This window comes from Pygoscelis adeliae, unplaced genomic scaffold (assembly GCF_000699105.1).
Source record: "Pygoscelis adeliae isolate BGI_AS28 unplaced genomic scaffold, ASM69910v1 Scaffold13, whole genome shotgun sequence".
In the NCBI taxonomy this organism is placed as follows: domain Eukaryota; kingdom Metazoa; phylum Chordata; class Aves; order Sphenisciformes; family Spheniscidae; genus Pygoscelis; species Pygoscelis adeliae.
Window position 1 is genome coordinate 1372212 of NW_008824499.1, and position 19507 is coordinate 1391718.

Genomic DNA, 19507 nt, shown 5'->3' on the forward strand with positions numbered 1-19507 from the left:
CCCGGCGGGCCGCGGGGGCGGGAGAGGCCGAGCAGGGCGGCCACCAGCCCCTGAAGCGCCAGCCCCGTCTGCGAGGCCGTGCCGCCCAGGCCCCCCACGCTGTGCCGTGCCGACAGAAGGTACTCGGCAAGGGCATGGTGCCCGTCCTGCCGCGCCAGCCTGCCTGGGCACACACACGGTCAGGACAGGGTGCGGGGCACCCGCAGCACCCACCCTCTGCGCACCCAGATTTCTGCTGCACCCACCGAACTGTTGCCAATTATTTTTTTTAACTAAGAAGCACCCAAGTGCTTCGCTTGGACGTTTTGAAAAATGCAACTTTTCTCCTTTCCAGAGCCCGTTCTCAGGCTCAGCATCGTTGCAACGGGGGCATTTTGCATGAAGGTGGGTAGTGCAAGTGGACGTGCTCCCCCAATGTGCTGCTCATGCCCCCGAGTGGGGAGTGCAGCCCTGGCACCCTGCCGTGGGGTGAGGGGGCCCATGGGGTGCAGGGCTGTGTGGTGCAGGGCTGGGGGGTGCAGACCCCGCTCGGGAGCTGCGTGGGGGAGAGCAGGAGACCTTCGCTGCCCGGCTTGTGCGGCACTGCACGCACCCGCCGGCGCTGCCGCCCCTGCCTGCAGCCGCTCAGCCCCTCTGGGCATGTGCACTCCCTCTCCAGGCCTTGCATCCCCCTCCCTGGGACATGTGCACCCCCTAGGACATATGCACCCCCTCCATGGAGCATGTTCATCCCCCCTGGGACATGTGCATCCCCTCCCTGGGACACCTGCATCCCCCTGGGACATGAGCATCCCCCCTCGGCGCTCGGTCCAGGCCCCTGCAACTTTTCATCAGTGCAGTGTGGGTGACGCCCCCTGCACCGAGGGGCATTTTCCACTTTAGTGGAGGCACTGGAAGGGGGGAACCCACCGCAGGGTTGACGGGGCACATTAGAGCAGGTGTTGCCCGAGATAAACCCATTGCAGCCGAAGGGCCCCCCCTGCCTGGGAGCTGCTACTTACTGAAGTTGGCGATGTGGGCGCCCGTGTGAACGGCTGCCAGTGCCAGCACCACGTACCCCACGAGCTGGTGGAAAACAACGTGCTGGTCCAGCGGCAAAACCTTGGCAATGGGGGTAGCTCGCAGCCAGGTCAGGCACCTCCGCAGCATCAGCACCTCCGGGAGAGGGACAATCGGAGGTGCTGGGGGGGCAATTGGAGATGCCAGGGGACCCTGCCAGGGGCTGGTCCCCTGGGGCTCCAGAGCCAGCTCCCTGCTGACACGGGGTGTCAGCCCAGACAGCATCAAGAGGCACTCCTCTGCAGGTTGCACCCCATGAGTACCCTTGTTCCAGAGACCTCACAACCTCCCTAATCCATTATTTATATGTAATTATTTAAAGGAGGAGACAGCCTGGTCCCACAACTGCAAAAGTCCACAGGCTCCATTACTGCCCTCAAAAGATCCCCTGGCTCAGGGGTAAGGTCTCGGTGTAAATACGACTGTAAATAGCCCAGGTAACCATCACTCCATGCCCCCCGCGAGCTCAGAATCCCTCCTGCAGCCCAGGAGCCGGCACTCACTGCGAGGAAGGCGCAGTTGAAGTTCAGGCACTGCCCGCAGCCCCGGGCCACCGCCATCCATCCGCCGAGGCGGGCGTGCCGCAGGGCAGCCAGGGCAAAGAGCAGGAGGTTGAGGCCGGCGTAGCCCCCCAGGCAGGCGAGCTTGCTGCGGTGGTTGTGCCAGTACACCCGGGTCAGGTAGCGTGGCCGGCGGCTCCTCTCTGTGGGTGGCGGGGGCTTCAGCCAGCTTGCTGCACTGGGAGCAAAGGCATTGATTGCTCCTTGCCCGGAGAAAGGGGGAAGATGGGGCAGTCCTGCACCCATGCTGGCACCCATCCCTGCATCCGAGCCCTGCATCCAGTGTGGCATCATCCCTGCACCCAAGCCCTGCACCCATCCCAACACCATCCCTGCACCCATCCCTGCATCTGAGCACTGCACCCAGTGTGGCATCATCCTTGCACCCATCCCTGCATCTGAGCACTGCACCTATCCCAACACCATCCTTGCACTCATCCTACCACCTTTCCCTGCATCCAAAACCAGCACCCAGCTTGGCACCATCCCTGCACCTATCCCTGCATCCGAGCCCTGCACCCAGCTTGGCACCATAAGGCACCTGAGTTGCTCCCTGTGCTGGCCAAGCACCTTGTGGTCTGAGCACCCCACGAGAGCCTTAAGGAGAGCATAAATCCCATGCTTTTTCCCCCACGCAGGAGGAAAAAGGTGCTCACAAAGGAAAACTGTAGCCCCACGGGGCTGCCAGAGGGATCCACTGACACAGCTACCTGATGGTCAGGTTCTCCATGACCTCTGGGAAACCCTCCAGCTCCTCCTTGAGCTCCTCGAAGGTGATGGAGCCGCTGTGGTCCTTGTCAGCAGCCTCGAAGAGTGCCAGGGTGAGGTCTCCCAGACGCTCCTCGGGCAGGGCTATCGCACTCTCCCGCAGGCACCACCGCAGCACCACGCGCAGCTCGTCCGGGTCGATGGAGCCGCTGCCTGCGCGGGGTGAGCAGGCACCACGGCGGGTCAGAGCAGGGACCCTGATATGCCACAGCGCCCTGACAACCCCATGGTTTTACCTTCATCTTTACCTTTATCTTTAATGCAGAAATTGCCTCCCTTTAATGCAGAAATTGCCTCCCTTCCTTGTACACAGGCTCTTTGGGAGGAAACCGTGCCCAGCCAGAGCAGGACTGTGCCATTGTTCATAAATCAGTGAACTCAGGGATTTAAAAAAAAGGTGACCTAATCGGCAGTTTACCTGCAGCAGCCGCGTTGTCATTTGGCTGGCAGAGTTCAGTGCTAGCAAAGCGATGCAGACACGCTTATCTGGCAGCCAGGCATGAGAGCAAACCAGATAGGCAAGAGGCTCGGCTCTCAGTTCTTCGGCCAGCATTTTATGCCCAAGCGGGTCAGAGCAGGAAAAGCAGCTCAAGAAGAGCTTTGCTTTTGTTATTTCCAGCTTTCCCAGCCGATGGAGGAGGAAGAGAACATGCTGGGATTCACAAATATCAATGGGATTGAGAGTTGATATTTGAGTGGAGCGGAGGCTGCTCCTCTCCATGGCCAAGGGTGAAAGCGCTTCATGGGAAATCCTGACGTGTGGCCAGTTTAATTGCTGGCTTTCAGATGGATTTTTGATGCTTTCATCACGGGATGAAGGCAGTGATGTTATACCAGAGACATGCTTACCTGTAATGAAGATCCAGCAGTGAAGACCCACCTAGCCTGTTACCCCCTAAGAGGGGACGTGACACCAGTACTGAAGCCGAGCGGTGACACCCACACTTGGATGCTCGGAAGAGAGCCGTGCTGCCTTGAAAATCACAACTTGGTTCAAAAAAATACAAATTCATCTATTTTTCATCTTACCATCCACATCGTAAACTTGGAAGAGGAATCTCAGCTTGTCTGTCTCGTTCCCGTGTACGAGCAGGCTCAGGGCTTTCAGCAGCTCCTCCAAACTAATGGTCCCGCTCCCGTCCGAGTCGAACAGCACGAAGAACCTCTCGGCGAAGAAGGACTGCGGAGAGGGGGACAAATGCTCTCACACAGCGGTGGGATGCTCTCCACCAGACAAATCCTGATGCTACAAAGTTCTCACTGCCAGCAATGGGAATTGCCCGGCAAAAGCTGAAAGTCATGGGGATGGCCCAAAAACAGGAGGGAGGAATGAAGGCTGCTTTTTTGCAGGGGTGTATTGGCACTGCAGCCGGAGGGGCTGCCCGGGTGAGGGAGGGAGCCCTGGGGACCCGGGACAGGATGGGGCAGTAGGCAGCTGGGAGAGAATATTTGCTGGGAATAGCCAAGCGTGTTCAAAGACAGACTGTTGATGTCCAATCGATTTTGCATTGCAGATGGTTAATCCATGTTTTCCACCCCTGCTTGCTGCAGAGTACTGCTAGGTTTCTCTCTCCCTCCCTCACGCAATGTCATACAACTCTTTTTAAGCTTAATTTTCTCTAAGTACAATAAGAGACCACAGCTTGTTGTCAGGCTGCCGGTGCTGCCCGGAGGAAGGGACCCCGTGCCCCAGCCCCCCGCGGGAGCACTCACCTCCTTCACTTGGAGAGCAGTTTTGAACTCTTCCAAGTCAATTTCTTTGTCCTCCCCCGCGATGCTCCCAAACTGCTTTGTCACCCACTGCAGCCACTCGGCATCCTCGGCCGTGCTCATGGTGCAGGAACCTGCAGGAGGGCACAGCGCAGGATGGGCAGCAGCCTCTAGTAACCCCCTGTAGCCTTCAAAATCTGCTTTTTTACTGTTCCTGACGTGCTTTCACCACCCACAGACTCCCTGCGGCCCCGTGCTGCAGAGCAAAGGGGCAGCTGCTCTCTGCCCAGCTCTCTGGGGCAGGATGGGGCATCCCTCACCCCTGGCCCCGAAATGGGTCCCGCAGCAGCTGTGCCACCACCCTGGGGTGAGCCGGGACTCCGGCAGCCACAATGGCTGTGGCGATGATACACGTCTGAGGAGCGTGTGGGCGCTGTGTCACACGCAACCCCCAATTTCCATGTACCGAAGAAGTGAGCTGCTGAGTCCTATTTGTACCTGCCACGATACTGATCACCACTGCGAAGGTGCTGGAGGTGACATTAGTACTAATAAGGGGTAACTCCTTCCTTCTTGACCTGTCCTCCCAAGGCAAGTCAAAAGATGCAGCTGTTTGAGCCACTCTGTGCCTGCACGCCCCGTGTGAGACTCTAGGTTGCTTTTATGGACCTGAATTACCAAGCACCAACACACGAGATGATAAGAGCTAATGCATTTGCAGAGAGAGGAGTCGGGCTGCCCCTGCGAAGCATTTGGCACCTCCCTGGTCTTGCTTTGCCCTTGCAGGAGCAGACATCCCCACAGGGGCTGTGCAGCTGTTGGCCAAAAGAGAGAAATAACACCCCCCCAAAAAAAAATCTGCAGCTGCGTATACTGCATGAGGACCACAGGGCTCACAGGGCCACCACGGCCTGCCAGCCACGGCAGGAGCAGAGCATCCTTAGGGGGGTCAGCCCATGGCCTGGCTTCGTGTGCCCACTCCTCTCCTGGAGACAGAGCTCACGGCTCAGCCCCAAAGGGGCTGCAGAGGAAGGAAGGTTTCCTGCTTCGCTCCCTGGCAGTCCTGTGCAGTCTCCTGCTCTTTCATCTCCTGCTCTCAAGCCTCTGTAGCTCGTCCGTCAGGTTAACCAGGTACATCGAGTGCAAGTCCCCGGGCTGCCCAGGTCCCTTTAATCACCCGAGCGTGAGCAGCATCGCGCAGCCCGACGTGTTTCACAGCATGTGCTCAGCGAGGCTGAACTTCTTGTTACACCCACACCTTAATCCTAGGATTTCCCTAACTTTCGAGAGCTCGGTTTTACAGAGTGAACCATTCCCAGACCCTTCCAGCTCCCAGCAACGGGAGGTGCTGCTCCTCTGTTGCGCTAGGACGAAAGGAGGGTGGCAGCAGCAAGATGCTCCGGGGTTTCCCTTTGCAAACAAAACCAGAGCAGGGAGATGGGAAACTTTGCTCCCCACAGGCACTGGGCCCTCTCTCCCCCTCCCTCTCCTTTCCTGGCTGCTCCTCGGCCCCGTCCCCTTCGGTCCCTGCCTCCCCGTCCCTGTCCCCCTCCCCATCTCCTTCTCCAGACCTCCGCATCTTCGAATCCCCCCTGCTTCTGTCAGATCTGTCAGCAGCTTGCCAACAAGGTCCAAAATTACCGCAGGCTCTCATTATCTTGGGAAACGAAGAGAAAATCAGCACAGAGCCACTGCATTCAATGAGCCTTTTTACAACTCTGAACCAGCCTGTGCCGCATTACCCCAACCCCCTTCTGTTCACCCTTCTCAAATGGCTCCTGTGGGACATAAAACGGGGGTCTCAGCAGAAGGACACGGCGTTCCTGGGGAGAATAGGCAGCGATAGAGCAAGTTTGGGCAATACAGCTGGAAACAAGGCACAAACTTCTGCTCACATACAGGGAGGTCCCTCCCGAGCCCTCTCCTGCTTCACACTGGTTTTAATTTATCGTCTCTCCGATCTTACAGTCACACCCAGTTTTGTCATCAGGTCTGTAGCTGCAGCCCGGTTCTTCTGTTGCCGCATGGTATTTAAAACGTAGCTGATCACAGCTGCTGTATGTTATTCTTTTAATTTCCTTTGTTTTAGATTTCTTGCGCCATTAAGCAGTCTAACCTTGGGAAGCACGCGCCCTGCCAAATCCAATAAAGAGCTCGTATTCACCCTGTGCTTCAATCCTTATTTACTGGCCATCAGGAACACATGGGGAAGTGTCTTTTTCATACTGCAACCTTTATTCCTTTTTCAACAAATCCTACTTGTACGGCACTAAACTGTGACTAAATTGGGGAGGAGGTTGCCATGGGAATGTCAGAACCAGAAACCAGGTAGTAAACCATTTCTGCTTTACTACTCCGGCTGATGTCACGGGTGCTCCAGGCAGTAAACAAGCAGGGGAAGCAGGGAGACGTTTTGTACACTAAGCGGCAGAGTTTTGCTTCATCGCCGGAGCCGAGGCAGCCGATCCCAGCTGGAAAACTCCCTTGGTCTACCTACTTACTTGTTTATTGGAAAGTTCGCTGAGCTTTGTACAAAAATCCCCCTCTGGCTCCACGGGAACTGCAGACACCAATGGAGACGTTGCCCAGGGACCAAGGCTTGTGCTGCACACAGACCTGATGTCAGGAGCATCCACAGCCTCACCTCTCTCCTATCTTACTGTCCAAGTGTCCCAGTGATGTACGCCCCACGTATCGGACTGCAAAGAACAGGGAGAAACGTGGAAAAGCCAGCAGAGTCCGACAAAACGTATAGGAAAGCCCTCTGCGCAGCCCTGCGGTCAGCACCTTTCCCTCCAGACTCAGTATCACGATGGAAAGTAGCAGAAAACGCAAAATACATCACACAAAAAGCATCTCCTTGGGTCACGACTGAGTCATTCCTCACGTGAGGGCTTCCTTCCCTAACCATGATAAGGCTTTAATTTGCAATGATGCTGAAACAGTATTATAGTAAGCAGATTTTAAGAAAGTACACAAAAATAGATGTAACTATTTTAACCCAACTAAGAGCTGAGAAATAGGTGCTGCAGCCACTGCACGCTACTGAGCTTCACTGCAAAGTAATACAGCTTCAGGGGGGTTGTTCTCCCTATTTCCCAGTGCAGCAGTATTTCTTCTCAACCGTGCGTATTTTACATGAAGTTGCAGCTTTCCCCGCGGGGATCCAGCAGAAACCAAGCACAAATTCTGAACTGAGCTAAAACTGCCAATTCACAATCCAGATAAATTCACTTTAAAACTGTGGCAATCCAAGGCCATGAAACCATTTACTAAGGAAAGGAGAGAGTAAAATATAAATCATCTTCAGGTATGTGCTGGATCCTACAGGCACAAGCCCCCCTTTATACTCGGAGTATTTCCACTACACAAACGTACTGTAGATATCTAAAATAAAAGAGAACTTAAATTTGCTAATATGACTTAATAAATTGTGGTCAGGCTGCTACAAAAAGAAAACAATATATTATATTCAGACATCTGACATTGCATGGAGTGGGATACCGGATTATTTACTCCCCTTGGAGCTGGCAGATGTACCAGTGCAAGTCTGTTTTATTTCAGTTCGTCTTAAATTCCTCATATAAGTTTATGAAAATAAGCCTGACGAGTCAATCTCTCAAGAAAAGTACTTCTGTTTTGAATCTCTGTTCTGAATCTCCTGCAGAGATTCCCCTCTCAGGCTTTCAAAGATGACCACAAGCCCAGAATTTTTGCACTGCGCTGGAATGTATGGAGGTAACCCAAGCCATGCAAGCTAGACTGAAGACAAGGACCCAGTTCTACGAAAACCTAGAGCGGAGCCCAATGCAGGCTGTTTCCATTTAAATCACTAATTAAAACTACTTTCTAGAGTCAAATTATACATCTGTAAAACTTTACAGGATGGTGCCTCAACGGCCTGTTGCTCCAAGACCAAAATCAAATGTACAAACACATTCAATGTCCTTAGAATCAGCAAAACACCCAAGGATGAGAAGTAGATAATACCCCAGCAGCGAAGAGTGAGGCTCATGCCTGCTTAAACGAAGAGGCTGTAATTAATACAGGAGAGGTACATCCCTGTAACACTGCTGAGCAATGATTTAGGCAAGAAGCAACTTTGAAATGTGCACCTGCCTTCCTGAGTCACTTCTTCAAAGGCAATATCCCTACTAATGGAGCTTGAAAATCGAGATATTCGTAGAGGTAGGACAATAAACCTCGTGTTTGGTGGAAGGTTGTAAAGACAGCATCCCACTGCGGGGAGGAGGGAAGACAGAGGTAAAGTCATCTCTGCTCTAAGAAGAAAGTCACCCTGCCTGGGTCTTGTGTATCCTGAAGACAGTCAAGCCATGAGCCGTGATTTTAAGTTATTTTTCTTTGCTTCTTGCATTTATTAGCAACTTAAGTTTTGATACATTTTGATTTTTATAGCTCTCTTCCTCCAGACCCAGTGAAGTTTTCATGACCCGATGGGTTAAGCACAGCAGCGGGCAGCGAGAGCAGAGCTGGCATTTCTTGTAGTGTCATCCTAGCGTCAGTGACAGCTGAAATTTTTCGGAAAGCTTCAACACCTGGAGTCATGTCATGACGCCTGAAACTCATGACTTTCCATCTCTTTTGATTGAGAGCAACTGGGTTCCCTGTCTTCACAACATGAATTTTTAAGGCCCCAAACCAGCAGCTAGCTAAAAAGGGGCCGACTGCTATTATTTGTCAGGAATCTCAATTTCTAAGCTAGCCCAGTTTTTACAGGATCTGACTTGTGATTTCAGGGTGTTTGCTGTCGGTAATTCTGGGAGAATTCCCCTGTTGCGTTTTGATAGCATCTTGCTGTAAGTGTTCCCAAACAGGCGGAGAGGGAGAGAACCCACGCGGAGGAGCTGCGGTGTTCTGCACTAGTGAAAAACATCATCTTCTGAAAATACCCTGAAGTACTTCAAGCTTAATACCAGGGGCACGTGCTTGATTATAGTATTAACAGAACCTCAGTTTGGCAGCAACTTTTGAAAGGAGAATGGAGATAATATAGTATATCAGTGTATTCACGCCGTGCTGAGTTTCAGGTAAAGACAGTCAAAAAAGAAATATGTACAGACACAGGAGAAATAAAATGTTTACAATTTTCAGAATTAGATTTGAGAAATTAATATCATTTAAATGGAAAGTAATTTTTAGATTTTTTTTTTTCAATACTATCCAAAAATTTCTGAGGAAATAAAATCTAAATAATTGTTCACCAGGACAATTTAGTGTTTCTCTCATGCCAAAAATATGCACAAAAGCATCATGATTTAAGTGCTGTGCTCAGTTTCTTTTCTTAGAACTAAGTTAAACATACTTTATCTCTTCATAATTCCACAAACTGTAACCTACAATACTTTAAATACTCAAACTAAGTGCAATTAATACAAAATTCTAACTGGCCAATATGTATCAATCTAAAGAATCCTCCTCAAAATATCTTATTTCCTTTTTTCAAAAAAATCAAGCTAATTTTCTATTTACCAACTATCAGAATATTTGCACTAAGGCAAGAAATGATGTCTATATTAACAAATTATGCAACTTACATCTACAAATACTTAAGTCTGCTCCGATTTTACACAAATGTTTCTACAAAGCAGAAAACTTAAAGATGTTTAAATTATATTAGAAGTGGCAGAAAAATCTTTCTTTGAAGGATAGTCTGCTATAACATTCTTAATGCTTAAACTCACCTTAAATCAGACATTTGATACAACTTTCATTCTGGCCTATTCAAAGATCCAGTGCTCTGCAGTTAGCTGTGGATGCCAATCTAAATGATTTTACCACAGAGATGCGTACCCTTTTAAAGGTTTAAGCTAAGTCAGCCCTGGTAAAGCTTTTCATGTCAAATAAAAAAAGGATTTTGACTGAACCATTAAGGAGCATCTGGCTGTGACATTTCCGTAATTACCTAGTTATTTCAGAACTACTCTGAAAGTGGCTTATGGGTCCCTGCCTAAGTACTCTGAAAAACAGAAGAAAGCACGTGGCTGCCCAAATGCACGCAATGAAGTTATTCACAGAAACGATCACAGGACATCAGCTGAGCAAAGGTGAACGGTTCAGCTGCGCCGCGAGCTCTGCGTCCCAGTGGTGATGGAGAAACCTCTATACACGAGCTCTCCTATGAGACACTCCGAATACAGCCAGGCATACAGTAGACCACAGCTCATTCATGTTCATAATAGTAGTGTATTTTATAAGTAAGAAGGAGGTATAAGTCCATTTATATCTCATAATTTTTAACCCCCCAGTCAGACATGCTTCAAGGGGCTCTGCCTAAGAGCACCCCATCGACCACCTGAGCGCAAGCAACCCGCGGAGTTGAGGGCTGGACCACAGGAGGCACCGAGCTCCCAAACCTCCATCCAGCACGTTCTGAAGCACTGGAAGGTTTTGGTGAACTGGGGTATTTTGAAGCACCAAGCTACTGAAAAATAGACCAAGTGTTCTGAAACTAGAAAAAAAATTATCTACAGACTGGGGAGGAAGGGCACTCAGCACCCACAGCTCAAGACATCGTGAGGCAGTTCCATGAGGATCCTGCTGCCTCCACAGGGATACTGCTGGGTCACGCGTTGGATGTGACAACGCCATTCACGGACTTAGCAAACCGGGCATTAATCTCATGTTTTGTACATATTTCAAACTCCCTTAGAGAACATAACACACCACGTGCTCATCTTGTGCATGTGTCAATCACATTTGCTAATGTGGGGGAGGTTGTTTCCATTTTGCATCCAAACACTGCAAACTCAGAAACGATTCTTTCCTCAGGTCTTGCAGAAAGTCTTACAATTTAGTACTGTCCACAGGCACGAGACCCAGTGCGTTATGTCCACAAACTTGTGCCATAAGAAAGTCATACTCCAACATACTAAGGGTGGTGTAGTTTTTTTTAAATATCTCTCTTTACCAACACACACATATATTAGCCTATATTGATACAAGCATGTGAAAATAAGGCATCTGTTCTGAAAGCATTAGACTCCCCAAAATGCCGCACTTAAAATTGTCTAAAGAGTCTTAATCTTTCTCAATACTGCCTGCTTACCCTTGATAAGTTAAAAACTCATAATTCACGTGAAGCAGAAAGATCCACTTCCTGTGACCTTATTGTTACACTGACAGTGATACCTGTTGAGACAGATACCTAGAGTTGGTGAGAGTATTTGCGAAGCCAGAGAGTTTAAAAAACGTGGTCAGAAGTGATTACTTGCACAAAAACCTGTGGTTCAGAGTACTGTATTCACTATTCATCATTTTCCTGCCTCAAAGTTCCAGTGACCCATTGAAGGAACATGAATTACTAACTTCAAACAAGCAACATCAATAATAATAAACAAAAAATCAAGCTGTCAACAATTTATAAATAAACTGCATACTGAAAATTCACTTGTTTCTAAGTAAAAACTTATGCAACTACTCCACACAATCAAAAAGTCCATTTGTTTACGTGCAGTTCTAAGTGGAAAAGCAGAAAAATGCATTGCAATTGCTCCTACAAGAGACGACAAATGAGATTTCTGACTCCTTATCCAGTCTGTTCCAAACCTTTCCCACGACAGTTCAGTTCTGACCCCACTGACTTTAGTTTTTGTCTTCATTACTAAGATTCTCCATAGTTATGAAACCCCGTCATACCACAGTTGGGATCTAAACTCCATTGCTTGCTGTGAGGCTTTTTGCTGTCTCCACATTGCATTTTTATTTCTTTGTACCACTTACTTTTTGCATACATTAAAGGTCAATGGTTTAAAGCAACACCCTAGTGCTTTTAATTTTCATCAAGCAGAAGAAAAAAATGTTTTAAGAAAACATTTTAACTAATATGCCAAATTTATGAAATAATGACTATACTGGAAAGTTAGAAATCTATTTTAAAATTAAATGTAAAATATAGTTATTCTCTTTACTTGGTATTAAAATACCAAGAACGTGCATGTTGTACTTCTCTGAATATATGCCTTGTATCACCATGGTACGAACCCATTTTTAATGGAAAAAGCAATGAAGAAGTATGTCATGGATACTGAGCTAAAAGACATATAAGCGGACAGATTTAGTTTAAAAACATCTTTATGTCAAAAACCCGAAAACTCCCACCTTCAGCTTTTAACCCATGCAGAAGACGATGTGTTCAAGAAAGAACAACATTTGACAGAAGCCTTCTAAGAATTTAACTAGAACCAAAAGAAAATCCAAATAAACAGTAAGAAAATAGAAATAGTATAGAGCTCCAAAAATCTGGCAACTAGCAGCAGAAAATGTAAATATTGCATGGTACTATTTTTAAGTAAGAACATATTTTCCAATGATGAAATTTAAATTGGAATATGTCCACAAAAAAAATAAATGGAGAAATTGTTGGAGCCAATTTATTATTGTGCCATTAGTGTAGAACATCGAGTGTATTATAAAAATATGAGTGACTTGAGTTGTCATCTCTTATATGCACATATGAAACACAGTAAAATTTGGAAAAGCTCACTGAGCATTACTCTTCATTTCACTACAGTTCAATTTATCATTGTCACGTAACAGACGTGAGTAAAAACATTTAAAAATGATAACTTTTAATTACTGGGATAAATACAGTTATATCTGGTTTGGGTGACTGACAAAACTGAAAATCGACCTTTTAAGCCTCAAGGAAAGACAATGACAATATTCCAGTTATTAGTATTTTAGAGTGTTTTCACCACTCTTAAAAGCTGGAGTATTTTTCTCAACATAACTATCAATATATGTATTTAATTGATGACTAAAATCATAAAAAGCAGGTTAATCAAAGATCTTATTTTCTTGGTTTCAGTTGAGCTCCCTCCTAGACCTAGTGGACAGAGAGAGGGAGACAGAGGAGCAGAGGAAGCGTTAGAAGAATTACACAGTTGTCCTTACAAATTCTCTACTACTTTTCTAGTGCTTGAGCTTTTGCTGTCTAGATTCCAGCCAGTTCAACATACCCATTAAGATGTGGTTTGTTTAATGCTTTCAGGTGCACTCCCTACTGCTATCTGCAACGTTTCAGTCGTTCCCAAGATGACTTTGCCTAGAGCTTGATGTTCTACCTTCTTAAGACTCATGCAACCTTTTTCATCATTTTGCTGGTAGGTTCTGGGTTTTCAAACTTAACTGTGATACCTAACATTCCTTGTTTTGAAACATTCTTCAAAGATTTCACTAAATCCATTTATTAACTGATCAAGAGTCTCATTCTTCTTTTTTGTAGCAGCAGTTTGAAATATTAAGGCTAGCTCTTTCAGTGCTGTTGTCAGCTGAGTAGACTCATAAACACATTAAAGAACAGAAATATCTGGGTCAGTTTGGAGTGTCAAAACTGATGGTGTTGTAGATGGAGTAGGTTTTCTTGTCATTGCAACGTTTTCTAGGGTTTTTTTGCTTTTTAGCATGTTTCCTGTATACTTTTAACCAAAGAGCATCAATGGTATCATTAAGAGTGGGTGCAACGGCTGAATGCTGAGCTGGTGTGCCCTGCGTGGGCACATTTCGCATTACTTGCTGCAGAATGTCCACGAGGCTCTTCAGGGTTTCTTCTTCTTTAGCTGCTTCTGTCCTAGACAGAGTTGTTTGAGACGCTGCAAAAGATTGTTAAATAGCTTTTAAGTTATGTGTTCATGCAAATGTCAGATGTACATTTGCTACTGGCATCCTTGAGTCAACATCACAAATAACATAAACTTTAGTACAAATGCACTTTTGCTAGAATAATTATAATCTTCATATTTACAGAAAATCCATTTGTTTTGCCATACTAGATGGTAGCCCTGCTTTCTTGAATGGATGAATAATGCAGTGAATTCTCCAGTTCACTCTGCCTCTGCAGTGAAATGGAGTTTTTTCCATGCCGCTCTTGAAAGCCGCAGCTTTTATGCCCTAATGAGCATGGGAAATGTGCATGGCATGCCTTCCTTAAGAGTTTAGTCGTTTGAAAAAGGTCCTACTGCTTAGCATGCAGCTGAACTGTGGTTCATTGCTGTGCAGGGGAAAAGTTCTTACCATGGACTATAGCACCGACTGTGCCTACAGCTGAAACCTCAGTAGATGAGGATGGATGATGCACCATCATCTGTCAAACTCTAATCACATCAGGACTTCCAGCTCATTGAAGTGATAATATTCATCGCAAGATTACCACGCTGAATTTTTTAAGTTCAAATTAAGACAAACTACTGTAAAAAAACTGGGGTGGAAGGAGACAACTTTAATCAAAACATTATGCCTAGAGAGGCCTGGAAACTCAAAGTTAAGGCTACTATTTTTAGTAAAGAAGCAATCAAACCAGGCCAAGAAAAAAAAACGCAGTATACTCATGAATATATTCTTTACAATACTCACAACTCATAAATTTGCTTCTCCTCTAGATGCACTATGTGGGGGAGAACATAGGCTTTTTCAAGTTTAAAAATGTCAAAATCCAACTTGCAAATGAATATTTTCAAATGAACATTTTAATTTACACTTTGCTTTCCTACTTTTTTCCTTGGAAAAACATTACAGCAGGTAGATTCTAAATAGCTACCCGGTCTGCATGCTGAAATGCAAGAAATGTATGTACAAACTTCCACACGTGTAAAACTTTGAATATGAATTAATGTACATTCAGGCCTAAAAGCGTCACATAAGGCCAGTGGCCCTACATGTATACAGTATACTCTTTCATCATTAGACTTAGTATTTCTGAACAGTACAGAACAACTAAGAAAGTACAACTTTTGAAGAGTACTGTACAACTACGAAAAAGTAACGTGCATTCTTTAAAATAACTGGCATCTCAGAAGCAAAGCTTCTCCACCCAGAGCTATTCTAAAATACTGAACCAAGTTGGTCATCACTAACAGCTACAATAAAAAGTCATAAAATTCACAGCATATCACAAACTTTTGAAAAACATGGAAACCACATTATTATGTTTGAAAAACATGAAATCAGAAAAGAACGTTATGATTATTGTTCCTACATCATCATTAAAATCCTAGCACTGGAATAGTGTGACATATCAAAACTAAGTGACATATTATAAAAACTGCCACTTGGTGAAATTAATCCTCTTCAGTAGGAATAAATAAGCGTCTTTATGACGGGTTCTACCTTGCAAATTTTAAAATTAAATTCATGCATGTCTTTCCATACTGGGAACCTATTAGGATTCCCTTTTGTCCCCCTTGACATTGGTCCCATAAAAATCAACAGGAAAACTTCTTAATAGTTTCAAGAGCAGAAGAATTTGGCTTATCATATACACAGTAGCACCAAAACAATGAGTAATTAATGAAAAAAGTCTTTGGCTTTAAGGCAAAGGAAAAAGAAATGAGACACATTACACTGATGAAAAGTGCAGCAGAATGTGGCTAATCGTATCTATCTGGGATGAGGAAGATCCTTCTGTTTAAAGAATCTCTCACACTCGGTGAGCACAAATACAAATAAACACATCTATGTTCCAAAGTCCCCTCATTAAAATTACCTCTACACGTTTCGCATTCCTGAAATTATGCTGCAACGCTAAAAGAAAGAAAAATTTTTAGAAACATAATCAGTCACTCAGCACAAACACAAACAATGTGATCTCAATTTGATACATAGGCTTGAATTTGCTGTTCTCTGTACTTTATAATCTTCTGCTTTGAATAGAAGTTGCCATGTCATAAGCAGTTCTGGTAAAGGAAAGCTGCGCAGCTCTATTGTGAAAGAACAGAAGAGAGTGGTCTCTTTTTTACAGCTAGGTTTCTTTTTTTGCAATGAGTCCTCTGAAACTTGTACAGATTTTTTCTGAAACACAAATTCCCTTCCAAAGCTGGAATTTGCTTCAGAGGATCAGAACCTCTAAAAACAAAGAGAAAACGAATCATTTTCTCACGTAGCATCTTAATAAAGATATTATATTGAAGCATCCTATCTAGCGACTCAATACAGTCTAACCACCTCCAATGAAATGCTGTAAAGCCTTATTATTGACCTTCTAGAGATTATGACACATCTTCTTTCCCCGTGCCACACTGCCCTCATGATCCCCCAGGTACGTATTTGAAAGCGTTCAAGTGTTCACAGAAGTTCAGAGGTTTATTTGGGGGGGATTGACTTCCACCTTACATAATCATTTAATCCTAACAATTTCAGAGCGAGTTAGAAATAAAGCTAGTCACAATTTGCCTGTATGACACTGCATGAGTACAGAAAATCTTACTGGTCCCTCCTGGGCAATACAAAAGAGCAGCTTTGGAAAAAATACATGAAAGGTAATATAAAAATGAGATCTGATCTTCTACTGCTAGATAAAGGAGCTATGCAAGTTTCCACCTCAGCTATTAAATAACTTGCACAGCAGACTAGGACTAGTGAAATACCAGCATGCGTTTGTACAACCGCTTCTGTGGTGTGTGTGATCATTACAATGGCTATGTTACCACCCAGGTTAATTTTAAAATTGCACTTCAGTAAGTCTCCAAAATTAAAAAGACACACAAAGGGAACAATGTCAAAGACAATACTGAACCTTGAAGCTTAATAGTGAGGCTGTGTTGCAGTAACTGCTCAACCTAAAATACTTCAAATTGTTTCCTAATTCTATGTTTTTCTGAGAGACAGACAATGTAAAATAGTAAGAATCTCACAGTTAAAGCCTTCATGGTTAATCAGGAACCAAAAGCTAGGAAACAGAGCTGCAAACAAAACTAACCATTATAAAGTCAAATTAAAACGCTACACAAACATTTATTTGCTAAAAAGGGTGTGTGGTTTTTTGCTGAAAGAATGCAAATAAACTTCTGGCTTTCTCCTGTTTTTCGTGAGGCTTCACAATACCTCCACATGTACGGAATAAGTAAGATTCGACAACTTTTTCAGCTAAAACTTTATTTACAGAACAACATCCACACAACACATCATGTTTGGAGCAAGGCTGAAACCACAAAAGAAAAAAAATTTGACCTTTGACGACAAAGAGCTTTCATCACATGATCAGTTCTCTAACAAGTGAGGTTTTACAGAGACTTTCAGGCAGTGCTTTCAATAGCATGAAGTTTTCTAATTTCAGAATTTAGATGAACAGTCTTAATGACTAAAAATTAACCTGAGAAAAGGGGAAAAAAATTACAGCTACACTCCTATTCAAGCAATGGGAGAATTTGAAAACCAAGGGATCTCAAAGGGTTTACAGTGGAGACAGTATACCGATTAATCCATTTTGTCTGTGGAATTACAAAAAAAACCATCCCCAAACCCACACTGTAATCCAGAAGATGGAAAGCCTCTCTGATTACTACACTGCAATTTGTCATCTCTGGAGGACAGATGCAAATTGGAAAGAGAGGGAAAGGACCAGGGCTGTCAAGAAAAATATTGATTTGTACTCAGCTGTCTTCTTTAAAATTTCCTCCAAACCTCCCCAGAAAGCAATTGGTGCAGGAGCAGAAGGCCCATCAGCTGTGACTTGACATTGCATCCTCTTGCCCGTAGGCTCGCCAGAAAGGCCTTCCATCCACTGAAATGGCAGTTACCGTTCCACAAAAGATGCTGACGGACTACATGCTGTCAGCTGGGAACTCAGAGGCAGAGCTATCATATGGACTGATTTCTTAAATGTGTAAAGAAAAAAGATACGTCCCCTCCTCTATATCCACAGAAAACATTTACAAATGCTACGATCAAGTAAACTGCCAACAGAATGGAAATATTACAAACTTTGGTGGCATCTGCAAGTGCCTTCTGCTCCTTCCAAATGTTCCTTCTGCCTCAGTTAGCAACAGCCCTACAACTTCTACTATGCTGGGAACAAGTGTATGTAAACCAGGAGAGGTTTCAGGTAATAGATGCCCTTTAACAGGTTTATCTTGCGTTGCCTTGAGGTATGAATAGTGTTTTAACAGTCTATTCAGGTAGAAGTTCGTGGAGACAATGTAAAAGTTTATTACTATACAGGAGTCAAAGCCTAGTATTATTTTTATTTCTGTACAATTTTCTATAATGGCTAAATATTTAAAATATATATTCTGTAAAAAGGTACATAGAAAACTGTGTGAAAAAGCCATAGATTTACTCTAGTTCATTCAATCTCTGAGCAAGAACATAAAGTTTTTCGGTCTTCTCTAACAAGCCATTGCTCAGCAAAGAATCAAAGGGAAAAAGGTGCTTTATGCAGCATGACTAACACGAGCAACAGCTTCCCGCAGGCGCACGTACAATTAACCACCAGGCAGAGTCCTCTGCACAAACAGAAATACTAAATCTCTTCTGTGCCTGCTCCTTTCGAAGGTTAAAGAGTGATACGCTATGGAAGAACATGAGCTCCGACCGGAATAAATTTCCCCAGGTTGGTAACAGCGGTCGTAGATGCGTTCCCCCCTCCTCGACTGCCCTTGCTAGCCCGCACCAGCAGTGTATGGCCACGCAGCTGGCTGCGGGCAGCCTCACGCTCCTGGGCTCTCCGTCCTGCTCCCTCACTTTCAGACACATGCTGAACTCCAAGTGACACATCTGACAACATCACTCTTGATAAAGTCTTGATTTAAGCAAGAAGAGGAGTCTTGATGTAAGTTACTATTTCCACCACCAAGACTAATGCTCTATTACTAAGCAGATGCCTGTGGTTTGGGTCATAATCAAATACTTCCAGTGAAACAAATGACAAGCTTTGAAATGACAGAATACTTTGAAGAAACAGGTAGAAAATGCAACGAAGAAAATGAAATTTTAAAGCAACATTAGTCATGGGAGATGACGACTGTGGGGAGAAGATGGGCCAGTCACTCATCACTTTGTGCTCGGCCTCGCTTGGTGGCAGAAAAGCTCAAGCATTCACACCAGATTGCTACTTTAAGCGCTGCAGAAGAGCTATTTCAGCTTGCCACTTCCCTAAATATGTGAACATTATGTTCCTCTAGGCCCCTCATGATGTGATGGAGTAACAACCCTTAACCTACAACTGACACGACATAAATATATTTTTATACGCACACAGAAGCTATGCGGCTTCTAGCCACTTACAGCCACCTTTTAAAAAGAAGTATTAGGAAGCACTGAAAAGAAAATATCTCATGCCACTAGCTCCAGTAGTATAATGATAGTCCCTTTAACATTTTTTTTGGTATTCAGCATTTTAATTTGGGGAGGCATTGCGTATGTAGCTCAGCAGGTCAGCATCCCCTTTATGGATAATTCTAACACTTCCTATCTGTTTTTACATGCTCGGCACCATGAATGAAGCACAGCACCAACCATGACGGTTCCTGGGAAGTAAACAGACATGCGAGCCCAGGGCCAGCTACACAATACACGGGTGACCGCCCGCGGAAGGGGCCGCTGCAGCCCCGGCCCCTTTGCTAAGGCCCTGCATCGCCCTCGGGAAAACCCCAGACCGGCGGGATTTCGGGTAAAAA

The 19507-nt window shown here is 45.3% G+C and overlaps 1 protein-coding gene across 1 annotated transcript in view; it reads right to left on the reverse strand.

Moving 5' to 3' along the window:
* The window catches only part of NOX5 (NADPH oxidase, EF-hand calcium binding domain 5), a 49512-nt gene that overhangs the window by 5519 nt on the left and 24486 nt on the right, over positions 1–19507 (reverse strand). The window contains exons 3-8 of the mRNA XM_009321513.1: positions 4101–4231; positions 3417–3567; positions 2330–2540; positions 1563–1797; positions 1002–1155; positions 7–163 (exon numbers count right to left, since the gene is read on the reverse strand). Of these exons, the coding sequence (XP_009319788.1) occupies positions 7–163; positions 1002–1155; positions 1563–1797; positions 2330–2540; positions 3417–3567; positions 4101–4220 (1028 nt within the window). The 5' untranslated portion in view covers positions 4221–4231. The remainder of the gene's footprint in view (positions 1–6; positions 164–1001; positions 1156–1562; positions 1798–2329; positions 2541–3416; positions 3568–4100; positions 4232–19507) is intronic.